This window comes from Geotrypetes seraphini, chromosome 6 (genome assembly GCF_902459505.1).
Source record: "Geotrypetes seraphini chromosome 6, aGeoSer1.1, whole genome shotgun sequence".
NCBI lineage: Eukaryota > Metazoa > Chordata > Amphibia > Gymnophiona > Dermophiidae > Geotrypetes > Geotrypetes seraphini.
The window spans coordinates 879,819-901,637 of NC_047089.1; the positions used below are offsets into that span (position 1 = coordinate 879,819).

The 21,819-nt window shown below is 42.0% G+C and overlaps 1 protein-coding gene across 1 annotated transcript in view; it reads left to right on the forward strand.

The window, feature by feature from the left end:
* Positions 1-21,819, forward strand: part of DNHD1 (dynein heavy chain domain 1) — a 681,063-nt gene that overhangs the window by 47,364 nt on the left and 611,880 nt on the right. Inside the window, exon 5 of the mRNA XM_033948490.1 lies at positions 5,711-5,914. Within this exon, the coding sequence (XP_033804381.1) occupies positions 5,711-5,914 (204 nt within the window). The remainder of the gene's footprint in view (positions 1-5,710; positions 5,915-21,819) is intronic.

The following is a 21,819-nucleotide window of genomic DNA, read 5'->3' on the forward strand; positions in this document are numbered from 1 at the left end:
TTAACAGAGATTTCGGCAGTTGGAACCCAAGCACAGTACCGGGTAAAGCTTTGGATTCTTGCCCAGAAATAGCTAAGAAGAAAAAATTAAAAAAATTTAAATTGAATCAGGTTGGGCAGACTGGATGGACCATTCGGGTCTTTATCTGCCATCATCTACTATGTTACTATGTCAGGAGAGTCATGCTCCACTATTTGGAGAGGACTAATAATTTCTGCTGTATGATCACATCTTTGCCCTGACTGCTGCGCCTCGCTTTGGTTGGCCGACGTTCAAGTCCTCAATTGCTCAGTGGGTTCAGCTGGCCATTTTCTGTGACATTCACCCACAGCAAGCAGCCACTGATTTCTCTTAAGGCCCACTTGACTAGAAGTGTTGCTGCATCATGGGCGGAGTCTTGCGCGATTCATCCAGATGAAATTTGCAGGGCAGCTACTTGGTCCTCTCCTCATATCTTTACCCAATTTTACTGAGTGGATGTGGCGGCTCTCTCGGATGCCGTTTTTGGGACCTTGGTATTGAGGGCAGGCTTTTCTGTCCCTTCCTTGCTGCTCCATTGTTTTGGTACGTCACCTCGCGTACAGAATCCAGAAGGGACGTAACAGAATGGAAGATTAGGTTTTTACCTTCGATAATCTCCTTTCTGTTAGTCCCTTTAAGATTCCATACAACCCGCCCTCTCTGTGTACTCTCAGTTGTTTAGAATAGACTGCTTCTTTCTGCCTCGATTATTCTCCTTGCAGGCTTGAAGACTTTCCAGCCAGTTGACAGATCCTGTGAGGAGTTTTCCATTTCTGTGAGTATCCTAAACTGAAGGCTGTCTCATGTGAGGCTCATTGCACACAGCAGATTAGTTCTACGTTGTTCCTAAATGTGTTTCTGAATTGCCTTTGTGCCTATTTATTACTTGTTTAATGTTTTGCAGAGCAGACCAGTTCAGAAATTGTTTATGTTGCTGGGGATCTTTCCCCTTCCCCCCTTGTCATGGATTTGTTCAGGTATGTTGCTTAGCTTTGGGACTCATCTGCAGATGGCTCAAGCTCTCACTCTTAAGGGGGAGGAGCACCTAGCATATGGATTCCTACAGAGACTAACAGAAGATATCAAAGGTAAAAATTTAATCTTCCATCACTCTCTTGGATAAGAAACCTATCTTTGTATCTCTTTGTAGCCCATTTCATGAAAGGCCTATTCCACATGAAACCACCTATCAAGCCTCCACCTATTGTTTAGGATTTTAATGTGGTACTATCTGCTCTTATGAAGTCTCCCTTTGAGCTGTTTACATCCTGCTCTCTCACTTGGAAGTTAGTTTTCCTCATTGCCCTCACCTCTTTTTGTTGAGTGAGTGACCGTCATGCTTTTGTGTCAGATTCTCCCTACAGAAGATTCTATCATGGCTGAGTAGTGCTTCAAACTCATCCAGAATTCTTACCCAAAGTTATCTGAGAATTTCACCTCAACCAAGCCATAATTTTGCCTGGTTTTTTTTTCCAATGACATATTCTCATCCTGGAGAAGCAGCTCTTCACACCTTAGAGTACAAATGTGCTCTGGCATATCACCTGGACCAAACTAAACCTCATAGGGGATCCTCCCAATTCTTTGTGTTTTTTGACCCTAACAAACTTGGAGTTCCTGTTACCAAGATAACCATCTCCAGTTAGCTAGTGGATTATTTCTCCTTTAGGGATAAGGGATAGGGACTTGAATACCACCTTTGTAGTTACACAACCACATTCAAAGTGGTTTACATACAGGTACTCAAGCATTTGTGTATAATCAGGCTGGGTTAATGCTACAGGGCCATGTAACTGCCCACAATATCTGAGCTACGACTGCCTCAGTGGCTCATTTCCACTCTGCATCTATTGATGACATTTGCAAAACAGTTACTTGCTCCTCAGTTCATACTTTACTTCTCACTACTGTTTGGAACAAAACTCCAGAAGAGACCGCAAGTTTGGACAAGTAGTTCTGCAGAATATAAGAACATAAGCATTGCCTCTGCCGGGTCAGACCAGGGGTCCATCATGCCTGGCAGTCCGCTCCCGCGGCGGCCCCCCCAGGTCCATGACCTGAAAGTGTTCCCTACCTAACCTAAAATATCCATACCCTATTCGCTCAATGTCCTGTAAGGTAAACCTCTATCTGTACCCTGTTATCCCCTTCGCTTCCAGAATCTTCTTACTTCCTGAGCGCCAACATTCCCTCCAACCCTCTTGAGTTTTGCCAGGCTTATATTTATATGTCCATTACCCTAATCCAGAGTCATGAGAATATTATGTCCTTGGAGAAAGCAAAGATACTTACCAGTTGCAGGTGTTCTCTGTGGACAGCAGGCATATATTCTCACAAATCGCCCACATCCCCTAGTTCGCTTCTTAGCTTTGTTACTGAGCCAATGTCAGGCAGGGAGGCATCTACACACACATGGAGTAGGCATTGCCTAAAGATTTTAAGTGGCAATGCAGTTGGTAGTATCTGTACTCGGTTCTGTAGATGACATCATCCACATGTGAGAATATATGCCTACTGTCCTCAAAGAACACCTGGAACAGGTAAGTATCTTTGCTATACGTGTGTGTGTGTGTATAAATGCTATAAGAGAAAAATATCTTAGACACCCTGTTACAGAATACAAATGAGCTTGAACTTGGGTTGTATTAAGTAATTATTGTTCTAAAAATTATCCAGGGTTGTTGTGTTTTTGTTTTTTGTTTTTTACAGATAAATTTGATTAAATTATACATAAATCGGTGCCAAAAACTCTCATTTATAAAGTAAAAACACCCAACACGGCCACTATTTTATTACAGCTTTGTCAGGGTTTTTGTAGATTATTGCTGCTACCATTCAAATCTTTTCACAGCATTTGATGCCTGTGGCCATTTACATCATGCATATCTGTTTTTAAACACAACTGCTAGTACATTTAACTAGCATTGAATTCTTATTTACCACTTTACAAACAAATGTCACATTTAAACAGTTCACATCCAAAAACATAAAAACATTTTTTATGTTCAAACAATTTTTATTGATGAAACCACATTTCAACAGAAGCAGACAGATGATATCAAAATCAAAAAAAGAACACTGGAACAATTTTCACAACAGAAGAACAGTCATCAACATTTTGTCATCCATAGGGACATAATACACATCTCCTACCTACCATATTCCCTTACAGACTTTGGTCCAAGAACACTACAACAGAACCAGGGCCCTGGACTCTGATGAACCCTGGAGCAATCCATCCATCAGCCACCTCCTACTGAACTCAGTAACATTGACCTGGAACAATATGTGTAAACCTTAACCCCCTCCCCCACCCAAAAGCCCAATCCAAATGCAACCCGGCCCAGCTGAAAAGCTGGATTGCCCCGTAAAGGCAAGAGATCAGTGACCCTCGGGGCCCCCCAAACGTTTCAATAGCCATCACCAAGCCTCTTGCAGAGAGCCAAATACCACACTCGCTCTGATATCCATCGGAAGCGCACTTCTGGGACTATGGAGCAACGCATCAAAGGGAGCAAAAAACTCCTATTCCAACAAAAGAGGGGTATAACAACTTTACTTATTCCCCCAAATGTCGGAGCAAACACGCATAATTATAAACCTGGACATCCGGCAAACCTACCCCCCTCTCGACCAATTCCCCAAGAGCTGTGGTAGCTTCAACTTAGGTTTCTTTGCTGCCCAACAAAATCGAGCGATATCTCTGTATAATCTGCGCAGATCCTTTCCCGTCAAACGCAATGGGAGGGTTTGCAACACATACAGCTACTTAGGAAATATGAGCATCCGTACCAGACCAACGTGACCTAAAAGGGAGAGAGGCAGAGTATGCCAGGTATCCAACAAGAGCTCCGTGGGGTGATGATGATTTTGCTGAGGTCAGTTGGGAAAAGGCCTTCAGTGAGCATGGTTTGTATCCATTGCTGAGGTAGAGTACGGAATTTTGTGCTGGAGGTTGTAAGGAGATATGATGTGCAGTGGTTAAGGTTATAGGATGTGTGGCTGTACTTTTTGTAGAATTTATTGAATTCAGACCATTGTATGTTGAGGAATTGAGACCATGTTCTGTCAGCTGCAGTTGATTCTTTATCTGTGGGAAGAATTGTGAGTTCGTTTAGGTGGGATGGGGTACAATTGAGGGTGGCTCTGGCATTTGTAATTTTGTTCTTGAAGTGTTCTGCTAAGAGGGTGGCTGAGGGGGGTGGAGTATGGTTAGTGGTCATGTAGGATTTGGTGTCTGTTAGGTCTTTTAATATTTGGAATAGTTTTTTGGTATCTTGGGTTTTTGTGCCTATTAGATTAGTGTAATGTGTTTTTCTCTTGTCCTTTAGTAGTATTTTGTATTGTTTGTTAGTTTTTTTTCCAGGCAGTTTTCGTGTGATCTAGATTAGTTTTTCTCCAAATTCTTTCTAGTCATCTGCATTGTCTTTTAAGTAGGAGTAGTTAATTGTCAAACCATTGATCTGATCTTCTGCTGATTCTAGTTTTGGTTTGTAGTGGGGCTAGTTCATCAAGGATGTTGCGTTCAATTCTGGTCTCCTTATCTCAAGAAAGATACAGTGGTGCTAGAATAGGTTCAAAGAAGAGCGACCAAGATGATAAAGGGGATGGAACTCCTCTCACATGAGAAAACACTAAAACAGTTAGGGCTCTTCAGCTTGGAAAAGAGACGGCTGAGGGGAGATATGATTGAAGTCTACAAAATCCTAAGTGGAGTAGAATGGGTACAAGTGGATCGATTTTTCATTCCGTCAAAAATTACAAAGACTAGGGGACACTCGATGAAGTTACAGGGAAATACTTTTAAAACCAATAGGAGGAAATTTTTTTTCACTTGGAAAACAGTTAAGCTCTGGAACGCATTTGCTAGAGGTTGTGGTAGGATCGGATAGCGTAGCTGGTTTTAAGAAAAGGACAATTTCCTGGAGGAAAAGTTCATAGTCTGCTGTTGAGACAGACATGGTGGAAGCCACTGCTTGCCCTGGATCAGTAGCATGGAATATTGCTACTACTTGGATTTTGGCCAGGTACTTGTGATTTGGAATGGCCACCATGAGAATGGGCTACTGGGCTTGATGGGCCATTGATTTGACCCAGTAAGGCTATTCTGCTGTAGTGTATATTAGGTGCCTCCTTCCCTTACCAGGCAAGTTGTGATTGGAATGGGCTGACTATCATATTTATTTTTAAAAGCAATTAAAAATGAAAAGGGACTGGGACTTGTATACCACCTTTTTGTGGTTTTGCAACCACACTCAAAGCAGTTTACATATAGGTACTTTAAGCATTTTACCTGACTGTCCTGGTGCGTTCACAATCTATTTAATATACCTGACATCTTTTAAATAAATATTTGAGCAAAAAATTTACCATCACAACCAAACACTGCTAAGTTGTGAAAAACTATGTTTTCAGTTTTAAAAAACCTTAAAATTCTTTTCCAACCTTATTTTCTTTGGTATAATTTGTAAACATTTACATATTCAATGGTACCTAATTGTTATTGCTAATTTTATAGAATTGTACCCCCTCCCATATACCCAGATAATACTGGAAAACAGACTTGTACTTGTGGTTGTTGTGTTTGGAAAACATTGGGTTGTGGGACAGGTAAAGGGGGAGAGGGGTTATATCTAAACTTCCTTTGACTTGGGAGCTCTAATGTTTTGGTACATTTATTTCTTTGCAGGCCCTATGACCTAGTGACAGTCCCTAAACTTGTACTTGGCCCAGAACACTACATTTTCTCTCCATTTGGAATTGTACATGTGCATCCAGAGGAGGGGGCTGATGTCATGACACTGGCAGATTGGCATCGAGAAGCTGTACTTTGGGAACTGCTGCAGGATATTCCTTTTTTCAAGCACTTCCTGATAAGGAAAGTCTTCTTTAGGTAAGTGACATCCAGGGAAACAGGACAGGAAGAGGCTCTCTTGGATGGGAAGCTTTCTATTCTAGACTTGACCATACCAGAGAAGAGTATAAGCGAACTTTTGTATGACAGTTCTTAATGGGGAGAGTATGGAGGAGAGTTCTGGAAATGAAGCAGTGCTCTGAATTCTTTATTTATGTTGAAATCATTTTTAGTAATGCACCAAACAGTGAACAGTCTAATATGATGTAAAATTTTTTGAAAAAATATTCTGGAACAATATCCAATCAACTATCACACTTTCTTATATTCTTAGGCCTCAGCCCCACCACTCCACAGCTAACATATATTTATAGCGTGAAGAATTATGTGGGCTATCATCATTGGCCATGAGAAATTTTATTTTTCATTTTTTCTACCTTTATATAAGTTAAATTCAAGTCACGTTTTAAATTTTTATTCATTTTTATAACTTACATCAAGTGTAACAGGAAATAACATTTAAATTGTAAAACATCACTTGATTTGCTATAATATCATCTGAAAGTCATGAAATTTAACCACCCTTTCCATCCCTAATACATCAAAAATATTCATATATTATTTTATACATTATATGATTTAATAAAATATCAAAAAAATACCACCCCACCAACCCATTCCCATCCCTTCATTTCAATTATCTTATTATGGGAAAATGTTTATTGCTCATTACAAAAGTCTGTTAATGCCAAACCTCCTGAAATTTACCAAAATATCCTCTCTGTATTGCTAATGTTCTTTCCATTTTATATATATGACATACAGAATTCCACCAGAAACTGTAATTTAATCTGCTCTGATTTTTCCAATTAAATGTAATCTGTTGAATGGCAACTCCAGTCAAAATAAATAAAAGCTTGTTGTTTTTTGAAGACACTTTTCGCTCTCATTGACATGCCAAATAAAATAGAAAATCCGGTGGCCTTGACATATGATACTAACATCCTATTTATTTGGGTCCATATTGATTTCCAAAATAACAATATAAATGGACAATAGAATAAAAGATGATCTAATGTCCCAGCCTCAAGATGACAGTGCCAACATCTATTAGACTTAGAGTTATCTAATTTTTGTAAACGAACAGGGGTCCAGAAAGCTCTATGCAAAAGAAAAAAACAAGTTTGTCTCATAGATGCAGACATTTTACATCTCATCCTCCAAGACCAAATTCATGTCTATTGAGACGCAGTAATTTGATGCTTGATCTCAATGCTCCAAATGTCTCGAAGACCAGTTTTTGGGTTTTTATTCACAAATCCAGATATCAATTTATACCACTGTGCGGCCTGGTGTCCCATGAAATCTACCTGAAAGCATAAGAATTCCAAGCTATATTGATTATTGAGATTTCCCCATTCAGGGAACCCCGCCTGAATGGCCTGCTTCAATTGCAACCATCTAAAACTTTGTGATTTACTAAGACCAAATTTATGTTACAACTGTGAAAACTCAAGCAGCTTACCATTAGATAATACATCTTCCAATATACGTATGCCTGCCATCATCCAATGCTTCCAGATGATTTTAAAACTGCCAATTTGAATCTTGGAGTTTAGCCATATCGTTTGATTTGTTGATTTATGTATTAGAATAGGAGTTAGACTATTTACGTATCTTAAAGTTTTCCATGTATCAACTAATATTCTGTTTTCTTTACATAGCCTAGGCATTTTGATACTAAGAACATGACAAAGTCGCAAAAGAAACATGAGTCACCATTCCAACCATATCCAATCCGGGATATTTTCAATGGGCTCTGGGAGGACCCAATACATACCTTGGCGCATAATATAGGCTTGATGATACCTATAAAAATTAGGAAAATTTACCCCTCCCTCCGTAATTGGCTTTAGTAAAGACACTAAAGCAATTCTAGCATTTTTACCCAGCCAAATAAATTTTGTTAGAATACTATTTAACTTTTTGTAAAAAGACCCCCTGAAAAAAACTGGTATCATTCCCATTTGGTAACAAACCACAGGTAAGATCATCACTTTAACAGTTTGTACTCTCCCCCACCAAGATAAATATAGAGGATTCCATTGCTTACACATTTCTGTTACCTTCTGTAATGAAGATTTTTCATTTACTTTCATTGTATCATCCAGCGTATTTTTTATCCAAATTCCTAAATATTTTAGTTCATCTTCCTTCCATACAAAAGAAAATGAATAAAATAAACCTTTTGTACAGTGTACATTTAGTGGAAGAACTTCTGATTTACTCCAATTTATCTTATATCCTGAAAATTTTCCAAATTTCACAATTAAATCAAGTAAACAAGGAATGTTTGTTTCTGGATTTCTCTAATGAAGCAGAATATCATCTGCATATGCAGATACTTTATATTCTCGATCTGAATAAGAAATACCCTGTATCTCCCTCGCTTGCTGAATAGCTAATAACAAGGGTTCCAAACCAATATCAAAAAGTAAAGGAGATAGGGGACAGCCTTGTCTAACCCCCCTCTGCAAACTAAAGCGTTCTGAAAAATTATTATTAATATAAAACCTAGCAACAGGGGAGCTATACAACGTTTGAATCATTTGTATAAATCCTGAACCTATACCAAACCATTCCATTGCTTGATACATGAAGGTCCATTCTACTCGATCAAAGGCCTTCTCTGCATCCAAGGACACAGAAAAGGCCGGATCTTTCATGGCTTTTGTTAACTATAACATATGAAAAGCCAATCTAGTATTATTAGAGGAATGTCTCTGAGCAACAAATCTTGTTTGGTGCATACCTATAATAAAAGGGAGAACTTTAGCAAAGCCAATATCTTAGCTAAAAGTTTACCATCTACATTGATTAAAGAAATAGGCCTGTAATTTGAAACCAAAGTGGGATCTTTATTTGGCTTTGGCAAAACTATAGTTAAAGATTCTGCCATTGTGCCTGTGATACAACCCTTATTTAGTTGAGTCTGATATAAATTTAATAAATAAGGCACTAGGGTATTTTGAAACGACTTATAAAACCATCACCACCTGGAGCAGATCCAACTCTAAGGGACTTCAAAGCTGTTTGTAATTCTTTTGGTGGAGGAGTAGCTCTCTATGTAAAGATCAATATCCAAGTGATCGAAATGCAAGGGACCTGGGGAGAGGAAGAAGTGATATGGATTGCTCTGAAAAGAGAAGATGGAACTTCTATCTATGTGGGTGTAGTCTACAGACCTCCGACTCAATCGCAGCAAATTGATAATCACCAGATCAAAAAACCAAACTAGTACACTGTTCAACATCTGGCGTAATTTAACCTCAAAAAATGACTCCACCTCCCCCCTCTCTCCACCATCTGCTAACGACCTAGCCAAAGTTTTTAACGATAAGATAATTACCATAAAAAGCTCTTTCCCCCCAACTATCTCCTACAATTCTCTACCTCCCAACGACTCCAACCCTATCCCTGCTGATAGATCCTGGACTGCCTTCGAAATAGCCTCCGAATCCCAGATCTCTAAATTTTGTCTCAAATTGAAATCCTGCAAATGTATCCTAGATCCTTTCCCATCCTACCTTTACGATAACATTCCTGCGCAGGCCATCTCCTCCCTCACCAATCTTGTAAACACTGCCCTACTATCTGGCCTGTTCTCTACAGAAATGGGACACATTGCCTTATCCCCTCTTTTGAAAAAAGCTGATCTCGACCCTCCTCACCATCGAACTACCGCCCCATGGCAAATATCCCCCTCCTAACCAAACTGCTTGAGTCCATAGTCGCTACCCAACTATCTTCTTATCTAGAGAGATTCTCCATTCTCTCCCACTATCAACATGGCTTTAGACCCAGCTTCAGCACCGAGTCCCTCCTTGTCTCCCTAATATCAAAGGTGCAACAACTACATTCTCGAAACAAATTCGCTGTTCTGTTACAATTCGACCTCTCTGCTGCTTTTGATGTCGTCCACCACGACATACTACTTTATTAACTTTCCGAGATAGGAATTGATTCCACCGTTCTTAATTGGTTTTCAAACTTCCTTCGCTCTCGCTCCTACACTGTCAACTCTAATGGCACCATGTCCACTCCTTGGTCTCCTTCTTGCGGTGTCCCTCAGGGATCACCCCTTTCCCCTATCCTTTTTAATATCTATATGTCCTCATTGAAGCCCTTCCAGCTTTTCCCCCTTGAAACAATCTACACATACGCCGACGATATCCTTGTCCTTCTTGAAACAGACCAGAACCTTACCAACCTCCACGATAACATAACATCCTGCATAATGAGACTCCACTCCTGGTCCCTCTCGGTACAGATGAAACTAAATGAATCAAACAAAATTACTCTGGCTCGGCCCAAAGTTAGAACACCTGCCCACCCTCTTCGCACTGCCCTCAGGCACTGCCTTACACCTTGAGTTCTCAAGCAAGGTCCTTGGCATCATTATCGATTCCTCTCTCTCTCTCAACGACCACCTCAACTCCTTGACAAAATCATGCTTTTTCAGCCTCCACATGCTAAGGAAAGCAAGACCCTTCTTCCGCCAAAAACATTTCGCCGTCCTTGTCCAATCCATCATCCTCTCCAAACTTGACTATTGTAATGCCATTTACCTATGCTTAACAAAAAAAAGCCTCCAAAGACTCCAGCTTATTCAGAACATGGCAGCCAAGCTGATTTTTGCAAAACGTAAATCTGACCTCGTCTCCCCACTCCTGGCCAATCTTCATTGGCTCCCAGTGATTTCCAGAGTCCAATTCAAATGCTCTTGCCTGGCTTTTAAGATTATTCACGGCATCCTTCCTTCCCTAATCCCACTTTCTTTCAACTCCTCGTGCCCTGACTCCACCAGGACCGCCCATAAATTAAAGCTATCCTTCCCCTCCCTACATGGTATTCTCCACGCAGGTAAACTGGGAAAATCACTTCTTTTCAAAATCACAGGTCTGGAATGACCTTACCATCCCACTGCGGAACCTGAGCTCCCTCCATTTATTCCGCAAGCAACTAAAAACCTGGCTCTTCTCTAACATGTAATTTCTTTTCCCTTACTTTTCCACTCGATTTATAAAATTATGTAATCCTTTTCCTACCCTTTCTCATTTTTAAGTTCTTGTAAACCGTGCCGAGCTCTACTTCCGTGGAGATGATGCGGTATATAAACTTAAGGTTTAGTTTAGTTTAGATAAGGATCTGATTGTGGATATCCAAAAGTTTGGAAGGAAAGAGGAGGTTCTGCAGTTGGGAGATTTCAACCTGCTGGATGCGGACTGGAATGTTCCGTCTGCAGAATCGGAAAGACGTAGGGAGATTGTGGATGCCTTTCAAGAGGCTCTGCTCAGACAAATGGTGACGGAACCCACAAGGGAAAAAGCGATATTGGATCTGGTCCTCATAAATGGAGAGAGTATCTCTAATGTTCGAGTAGGTGCTCACCTGGGAAGTAGCAATCATCAAACGGTTTGGTTTGATATAACGGCTAAAGTGGAGAGCGGCCACACGATACTTAAAGTCCTAGATTTCAAATGTACGGACTTTAATGCAATGGGAGAGTACCTGAAGAAAGAGCTGTTAGGATGGGAAGACATAAGAGAAGTGGAAAGACAGTGGTCTAAGCTGAAAGGAGCGATAAAAATGGCTACGGACCATTATGTGAAGAAAATCAATAAAAACAAGAGAAAAAGGAAGCCGATATGGTTCTCCAACCTAGTGGCTGAGAAAATAAAGGCGAAAGAGTTGGCATTCATGAAATATAAAAAAACCCGAGAAGAGCAGAAAGGACTACAGGGTGAAACTGAAAGAAGCCAAGAGAGAGATATGTCTGGCGAAAGCACAAGCGGAAGAACAAATGGCTAAAAATGTAAAAAAGGGAGACAAAAATTTTTTCAGATATATTAGTGAAAGGAGGAAGATGAAAAATGGAATTGCTAGGCTAAAGGATGCTGGGAACCAATATGTAGAAAGTGATGAGGAGAAAGCGAATGTGCTAAACAAATACTTCTGTTCTGTGATCACAGAAGAAAATCCTGGAGAAGGACCGAGATTGTCTAGCAAAGTTGCACGAGAAAATGGAGTAGATTTTGCGCCGTTCACGGAGGAAGGTGTTTATGAGCAACTTGAAAAACTGAAGGTGGACAAAGCGATGGGACCAGACGGGATCCATCCCAGGATACTAAGGGAGCTCAGAGATGTTCTGGCGAGTCCTATTAAAGACCTGTTCAACAAATCTCTGGAGATGGGAGTGATTCCTGGGGATTGGAGGAGAGCGGATGTGGTCCCTATTCATAAAAGTGGTCACAGGGATGAAGCAAGAAACTACAGGCCGGTGAGCCTCACTTCAGTTGTTGGTAAAATAATGGAAGTTTTGCTGAAAGAAAGGATAGTGTACTTCCTTGAATCTAATGGGTTACAGGATCCGAGGCAACATGGCTTTACAAAAGGTAAATCATGCCAAACGAACCTGATTGAATTTTTTGATTGGGTGACCAGAGAGCTGGATCGAGGACATATGCTAGATGTAATTTACTTGGATTTCAGCAAAGCCTTTGATACAGTTCCTCATAGGAGGCTGTTGAACAAACTTGAAGGGCTGAAGATAGGACCCAAAGTGGTGAACTGGGTCAGAAACTGGCTGTCTGACAGACGCCAGCGGGGGGTGGTTAATGGAAGTCGCTCGAAGGAAGGAAAGGTGAGTAGTGGAGTCCCTCAGGGATCGGTGCTGGGGCCAATCCTGTTCAATATGTTTGTGAGTGACATTGCTGAAGGGTTAGAAGGAAAAGTGTGCCTTTTTGCAGATGATACCAAGATTTGTAACAGAGTAGACACCGAAGAGGGAGTGGAAAATATGAAAAAGGATCTGCAAAAGTTAGAGGAATGGTCTAATGCCTGGCAAATAAAATTCAATGCAAAGTAATGCATTTGGGGATTAATAATAGGAAGGAACCGTATATGATGGGAGGAGAGAAGCTGATATGCACAGACGGGGAGAGGGACCTTGGGGTGAAAGTGTCCGAAGATCTAAAGGCGAAAAAACAGTGTGACAAGGCAGTGGCTGCTGCCAGAAGGATGCTGGGCTGTATAAAGAGAGGAGTAGTCAGTAGAAGGAAGAAGGTGTTGATGCCCCTGTACAGGTCATTGGTAAGGCCCCACTTGGAGTATTGTGTTCAGTTTTGGAGACCGTATCTGGCGAAGGACGTAAGAAGACTTGAGGCGGTCCAGAGGAGGGTGACGAAAATGATAGGAGGCTTGCGACAGAAGACGTATGAGGAGAGACTGGAAGCCCTGAATATGTATACCCTAAAGGAAAGGAGAGACAGGGGATATATGATTCAGATGTTCAAATACTTGAAGGGTATTAACGTAGAACAAAATCTTTTCCAGAGAAAGGAAAATGGTAAAACCAGAGGACATAATTTGAAGTTGAGGGGTGGTAGATTTAGGGGCAATGTTAGGAAATTCTACTTTACGGAGAGGGTAGTGGATGCCTGGAATGCGCTCCCGAGAGAGGTGGTGGAGAGTAAAACTGACTGAGTTCAAAGAAGCGTGGGATGAACACAGAGGATTTAGAATCAGAAAATAATATTAAATATTGAACTAAGGCCAGTACTGGGCAGACTTGCACAGTCTGTGGCTGTATATGGTCATTTGGTGGAGGATGGCTGGGAGGGTGTAGATGGGCTGGAGTAAGTCTTAACAGAGATTTCGGCAGTTGGAACTCAAGCACAGTACAGGGTAAAGCTTTGGATTCTTGCCCAGAAATAACTAAGAAGAGAAAATTTAAATTGAATCGGGTTGGGCAGACTGGATGGACCATTCGGGTCTTTATCTGCCGTCAACTACTATGTTACTATGTGTTATAGGCTCTTCTAAACTTCTTTTTATATGTTCAGGAATTTTAGGTCCCTCTAATAATTTCAAAACTCTAAACCATCTTTTCCTTTGTCTAAATAAGGCTCAGAAGAATAAAGAGATTTATAAAATTTTAAAAATTGTTTTAAAATAGGTTCAACTTGAGTATAAGTATCACCATTCTCATCTTTAATGGCAATTATTTTGTCTTCCTTTTTTTTGCTTTAAGATAGTTTGCCAATTCTCTTTCCGCCTTATTTGAGTTTCCATAGTACAAAACTTGTTGAGAAAATAAATGTTTCCTTAATAATTTAGACAAAATCTCATTATATTTACGTTTAGCTTTTAAACGGTCCTGTAACGTAGAATATTCCCATTTGTCAATTAATTTTGACTCCAAAAGTTTAATTTCTTACTCCAAATTGGAAAATTGTCTTTTGACCTGTTTCTTAAGATAAGCCGAAAAAGAGATAATTTGACCTCTCATGGGTGCTAGAGATTTCTTCTGTTGTATTAAGTTGGAAATAATCTTTCATTTTTAATTGAAAATCTTCACAAAATGTTGGATCTGCAAGCAATGTATTATCAAATCTCCATACAGGTCTACAAAATGAACCCGGGCATAGCTACATTCAATATTTTACAATGAAGAAAAGTTTTTGTTCAGTAACTAAATTCACTACTCATAGTACAAGCCTTCTTGACTTAAATTCAATTCACCTTACAGCAGACAAATTAATAAATCTTTATAATTTCCATCCAGTCCACCATATATTCATTCCACTCTTTAGAATTCCCTTTATAAAACTTTTCCCATCAGTTTTCAAAACATTAAAGTCAATTCTTCAGTCTTCGGGCTTCAGTTGAAATAAGATTCCCGGACCAGTCTGTTTGTCCAAGACACGCCTCCAATCACTCTGTCATTGAGTCAATCAAGTTACCGACTCGTATTTGCACACCTTTTAATAATAATAATAATAATAATAATTTTATTCTTATATACCGCCATACCCAGCGAGTTCTAGGCGGTTTACATTAAATTAGATTAGGATCCACATGAACTTGTAGATTTACAACAAATTTATCGGGTTAACAACAACTGTAGCCAAAAATTGGCAGATGAAAAGGAAATTTACAACAAGTTAGCCAACTTCGTAGATGAAGAGGGCAGAGTTAATTACAACAAATTTATCGGATTTAGAACGGATTTGGTCAGACTTGGTGGATGAGGAAGGAATTGGGTAGGAGAAGCAGGGGGAGATAGGAGCTATCGTGAAGGAGACCAGTGAGTCTCACTTCAATAGTGAGCAAACTAATGGAAACCCTAATCAAACACCAAATGGATAGGATCATGGACGAGGAGAATCTGCGGGATCCCCGCCAACATGGATTTACTAAGGGGAGATCGTGCCAATCCAACCTGATCGGCTTCTTTGACTGGGTGACGAGGAAGCTGGATGTTGGTGAGTCCCTGGACATCGTCTATCTGGATTTCAGCAAAGCATTTGATAGCGTGCCACACCGCAGGTTGCTGAACAAGATGAGTTCTTTAGGTTTGGGCGACACTTTAACAAAATGGGTTGGGAACTGGCTTGGAGGTAGGCTTCAGAGGGTGATGGTGAATGGCACTCCCTCCGAGATGTCGGAGGTGATAAGTGGAGTGCCACAGGGCTCCGTCCTAGGCCCGATCTTGTTCAACATCTATATAAGAGACCTGACAGAAGGGCTTCGAGGTAAAATAACATTGTTTGCCGATGATGCCAAACTGTGCAATGTAGTGAGCAAAAGCACAACAGACAAAAAAGCAATGACAGACGACATGGTGCATGACTTACTTCTGCTGGAGCACTGGTCTAGGTCCTGGCAACTCAGTTTCAATGCCAAAAAATGCAAAGTCATGCACCTGGGAAGCCAGAATCCATGCAAGATCTACACCCTAAATGGCGAGATCCTGACAAGAACTGTAGCAGAAAGAGACTTGGGAGTGATTGTCAGGGAAGACATGAAGTCGGCAAACCAAGTGGAGCAAGCTTCATCCAAAGCAAGGCAAATCATAGGTTGCATACGCAGGAGTTTCATCAGCCGTAAACCTGAAGTCATTATGCCACTATATAGATCCATGGTGAGACCGCACCTGGAGTACTGTGTGCAATTCTGGAGGCCGCATTACCGCAAGGATGTGCTGAGACTGGAGTCGGTCCAGAGAATGGCCACCAGGATGGTCTCGGGACTCAGGGAGCTCCCGTACGAGGAGCGGTTGGGGAATTTGCAGCTCTACTCACTCGAGGAGCGTCGAGAGAGGGGAGACATGATCGAGACATTCAAATATCTCACGGGCCGCATCAAGGTGGAAGAAGACATCTTCTTCTTCAAGGGTCCCGCGGCAACAAGGGGGCATTCGTGGAAAATCAGGGGCGGGAAACTGCACAGTGACACTAGGAAGTTCTTCTTCACTGAAAGGGTGGTTGATCGCTGGAATAGTCTTCCACTTCGGGTTATTGAGGCCACCAGTGTGGCGGATTTTAAGGCCAGATGGGATAGACATGTGGGATCTATCCGCAAAGATAGATAGTGAGGATCACTGGGGTGGGCAGACTTGATGGGCCTTGGCCCTTATCTGCCGTCTATTTCTATGTTTCTATGTTTCTATGTTTCTATGAGAAGAGTTGGGTAGGGGGCCCTGAGATTATCTGAAGGGTCGGTTAAGGGTCTTGTTTGCTGAAAAGGTAGGTTTTGAGTGATTTTCTGAAGTCGAGGTAGGTGGGGGCCTCGAGTATCATTTGGGATAGCCATGGGTTCATCTTGGCTGCTTGGAAGGCGAGGGTTTTATCTAGGAATTTTAAGCCAATCCAAGCTCATTCAGGAGTAAAACTACTTTCCATTCAAAAATTAACAGGCTCAACATAGTTAACTGTTACTTAGCCAATCCAAATCCCCACTTTATAAGAAATTCACTATGTCAGAGTCTCCGTCCACCAAAACATAGCATATCTCTTCATAACATGCTTAAGGAAAGAAGCGTGGATCACGAAGATCTTTGTTAAAACTTCCATCACATTTAACCAAGTCGTTCCTGCATCTGTTCCATATCGCTTGTGCTCATGCCAGGATTCAAATATTGTCAAGTTTCAAATGAAGCAGACATTCCATTAACACTGCCAATTTCCCTCTTTTGCATTCCACCACTATAACTCCACATTTTAGCCATCTCACAACTCAAATTTCTATTATAACAAAATAGTTCACGGTGTACTTTAAGATGAATAAAATATATAAGCTCTAATGAGGGTATTTATTATGAAGACATAGGTTGCTTGCACTGCTCCAAATATTCCTGCAGTTTCCTTGGCTCAACAAAATTTAAAGTTTTTGTTAGCATGTGTGACCCTCATTACCGCAGGATACATCAAGCCAAATCTAGCACCCAGTGCTTTCAATTGTGATGTAGAGCCAACATTTGCTTCCTTTTCATTGCTGTAGCCTTAGCAAAGTCAGGCACTATATGGATTCTTGAGTCCTGACATTTAAGGTTTTTATTTTCCTTCATTAGCTGACAAATTTCTACTACATGTTGGTATCGTAGCAGTTTAAAAATTAGTGTCCTGGGTCCTTTTTGATTGTTTGTTCTCTGCACAGGAATCCTGTGCGCTCTCTTGATCTCCAACAGGATTTTTGATTTAATCGGTAATATTTTTGGCAGGAACCATTCAAGAAAAGATATTGGGTCACTCTTCTCTACCCCTTCCGGCAGCCCAATAATTCTTAAATTATTCCTTCTTTCGCGGTTAAGACAATCTTCAAGATCTCTCTTTACCGATTCCATTTCCTTCCTGTCAACTTTACTTTGCAATATTTCTATGTCCACTTGATCTGCCCGTTTCTCCAGAAGATTTAGCTTATCAACCAGGTCCATTCTCTTAGTAAGACAAGCAACTTCATCAATAACCACTTGCAATTTTTTAGCATTCTCTAAAACAATAGCCTTAATTTGTCAAAGTTCAGTTGTTATATCAGGATTTTCTTTTTCTTCCGTTGGCAATGGATCTTTGGACGGAGTTGCCGGTTCTGGCTTTGATCTTTTGTTACTATCCGACCGGGTTCCTCCTCCAATCAAATCGTTTTTGTTTTGCTTGCTGGATGCCATAATCAGATGGATTTGACACTTAACTTCCAAAAACTAATATTTGTAGCTTATCTTCAGAAATTACAGCCTGTTTTCACGGAGCTATTACTTTACCCGACTATCAAGTCACGTTAAAGACTGTAGTAAACTTTAAAACTTATTTTCAGCCACTTATTTTAACAACCACAAAAAAGGTACTAGTATGAAATGATGTTATATGCTGTTACACTTTATTGTAAGTTTTAAAAATCAATAAAGAATTTAAAAAAAGGTTCTACATACATTAACTTCAAACTATCAAATACAACTGAATACAACACAAGATAGAACATCATTATTACTCCATGACCCTGAACCCCAAACCACCCCTACCCACAACCCACCTCACTCCCTTTTGGCTGCATTGCCCACATAAGAGAAATGATGAGGTATAACTTGATTAATTTAGGATTCTACTGCATGCTGCCAATTTAAGTGAGAGCCATATTTCCTATATCTATTGGAAAATGAGTTCCTTGGAAGACGAGAAATCTTGTACACTCAGTCTCTCCATAGAAAACAACTTATCTGAAGTCACCGAGCTGAAAATGGCGGACCCATTGGCTTCAACCAATATAGGAGAATTGTTTTCTTCCCCATCGAAATTGATTTCCTCAAAAAGCACTTCATGGGAGCGGTGGGCGGGGGGCCCGCATACCCCCTAGGGTATGTGTACCGCAGGTTGAGAAAAACTGCCTCAGATGGTGCACTAAATGGTGGCATGCCATTACGCACTAGACTTTAAAGGTCCAATTGTCTGGCGCAGCTAAATACGCTGAGCATGCTCCCATGCCAAGAAGAACTTACCACTCAGGTCAAAATAGGGTTTTGTATTAATTTATGTCTGGTAGTAGATTTTGTAGTTAGCTCACACCTTTTTCAGTTGTAGCACAATGCGTGTTATATTCAGATACAGTAGGTATTTTTCTCTTCTGAAGGGCTAATCTGTTTGTAACTGAGGCATTGATGATTAAATGACTTGTTCAAGATCTGAAGGAATGGAAGTATCTTGGAAGCAGAGGCAGAGGGGTAGCAGCGAGAGGAAGCTCCGCCCACCCCAGCGCGTCAGAGGTCGTCTCAGCGCCCGGGCTCCCCCTTAAAAGGAAGGGAGCCAGAGCACGAGGCAGAACTCTGCGGCGTGCTTGTTCTTTTTTGTTTTAGCTTTTTTTCCTTTGTAGAGCGGACTGGGAGGCAGAGGGGAGGAAGGAATCCGGCACGCAGAGGCAGAGGCAAAGGGGTAGCGGCGAGAGGAAGCTCTGCCCACCCCAGCGCGTCAGAGGTTGTCTCAGCGCCCGGGCTCCCCCTTAAAAGGAAGGGAGCCAACGGCGCGCGGCAAAGGCGCCTTTGCGAAGGAGCCTTGGAAGGAGCCAGGAGCCCAGGCAGCCCAGCAGCAAATCCTAAACTTCTAACTCAAAAAAAAAAAAAAAAAGGTACTTTTCTTCTGTTCTCATTCTTCTCTTCTCTCTCTATTCTTTCAGCTAGCTGCACGCCGAGCACCACTCCTACACCCCAAGGGACTTCAGGTACGAGAAAGGAGAAATGGAGGCTACAGGAACCCAGCGAAGCTTTCCAGTATACTGCACCGGGTGTCATATGTATGACTACCTCCCCTCCGGTCGATGTCAGGAACTAGATAGCCTGAAGAAGGAGGTTGGGAGCCTGAAGAAGGAGGTCGGGAGACTGGAGGTGAAGCTCCAGGAGCTGGAGGGTCTCCGCACCGTAGAGGAACCAGGCTGGGCGACTGAAGATACCACCAGAGAGTGCCACATCAATGAGCAGGTTAGAGAGCTCGAGAGATTCATTGAGGAGGCCTGCAGGATGGTGGAGGCACAGGATCACCAACAAGTCGGAAGGGAACCAACAGTTGGAAGACGGAATCCACCAGGTGCCGGGGGACAGGAACCAATATATGGAGGACAGATTCTACCAGATTCCAGAAGGGAAGGACAGATTCTACCAGATTCCAGGAGGGGATGGATTCCAACAGGACCTTGCGGAGGAACTGAGCAGACAGAGGAAGCAGAGTCCCATCAGAATCCGGAGGAAGGATTGGCGGATCGAGTCACTAATATAGACCTGAGACCCAGGAGGAAACTGGGGAGGAAACTGAAGCTGAGGACAAGGAAGATAGCCTTCTCAGAGATCCTGCCAGTACCAAGGGCAGATGCAAGGAGGCAGACCGAGCTGCAAGCAATTAACGGTTGGCTGAGGAGGTGGTGCGAAGAGGAAGGTTTTCACTTTGTACGGAACTGGACAACTTTCCTGGGAAAGAACAAGCTCTACAGGAGGGACGGACTGCACCTGAGCACTGATGGGACGAGGAGGCTGGCACACAACATCCAGAACAACATAGACATGGCTTTAAACTGAGGAAAAGGGGAAAGCCGATAGTCGATCTGACATCGACACACCGGACTAGAGTATCAAACAAGGATACTGGACCAGGAAAAGGCGATAGAGGGATCGAGACTGAGTGGACATTTTTTGACAAAAAATCCAAGGACGCAAAGCAGGGGCCCAGGGAACTAACGAACTCAAAGAGCAAGAAATGGAGGAAACAGCCGGAAGGACATCCAAAAATGGGGAAGCAGGCTGAGGACGAGATAGACACACCACAGGAGGGAGATGAGGATGAAATAGACACACCACAGGAGGAGGATAAACAAAGCGAGACCCGGGGACTGGCAGCCCATGAGGGAGTAGGCAGGAACACCAAACCACGAGGAAAACCAACAAGGAAGGTAAACAACCGGGACTTAAATTGCCTATACACTAATGCTAAGAGCCTAAGAGCCAAAATTGGGGAGCTAGAAGTCATAGCCAGAAAGAAGGACATAGACATAATTGGAGTCACTGAAACATGGTGGTCCGAGGACAACAAATGGGATGTGGTCATACCAGGGTACAAACTTTACAGGAGAGACAGGACATACAAGAAGGGTGGAGGAATAGCGCTATACATAAAGGACTCCATTCCTTCAACCAGGATGGAAACAGCAATATGGGCGGACAACTTGGAATCACTATGGATTAAGCTACCAGGAGGAAATGGAGCAGACATAAAATTGGGACTGTACTATCACCCACCAGGACAACCGGAAGCAAACGACCAGGACCTGGAGGCTGAATTAAGGCAGGTATGCAAAAGTGGAAGTGTGGTGGTGATGGGGGACTTCAACTACCCTGGCATAGAGTGGAGTATTGGACACTCAAACTCCACAAGGGAAACAAAATTCCTGGAGGCTATAAGGGACTGCTTCATGGAATCGCTGGTCATGGAACCAACAAGAGGAGAAGCCACTCTTGACCTAATCCTCAACGGGCTAGGGGGACCCTCAAAGGAGGTGGTAGTACTAGCACCACTAGGAAACAGCGATCACAACATGATCCAGTGCAAGCTAGAAATAGGAACACCAAAAGTGAAGAAAACCACAATGACAGCACTCAATTACAGAAAAGGGAACTACGAGGCCATGAGGAAAATGGTGGGAAAGAAACTCAGCAGTAGCTCAAGGAAGATGGAGACCATAGAAAAAGCCTGGTTCCTGCTCAAGGGCACGGTGCACGAAGCACAGAACCTGTACGTCCCCAGGTTTAGGAAAGGGTGCAAGAAGAATCGAACAAAAAACCTGGTGTGGATAACAAATGCAGTAAGAAAGGTGATAAGTGACAAGAAAGCATCGTTCAGAAAATGGAAAAAGGACCAAACCAAGGACAACCAAGATGAACACAAAAGGCACCAAAAGGAATGTCACCGAGTGGTAAGGAAAGCAAAAAGAGAATATGAGGAGAGACTGGCAGAGAAAGCAGGAAACTTCAAACCATTCTTCAAGTATGTGAAGGGGAGACAACCGGCCAGGGAGGAAGTGGGACCCTTGGATGATGGAGAGAGGAAGGGAGTGGTAAAGGAGGAAACAGA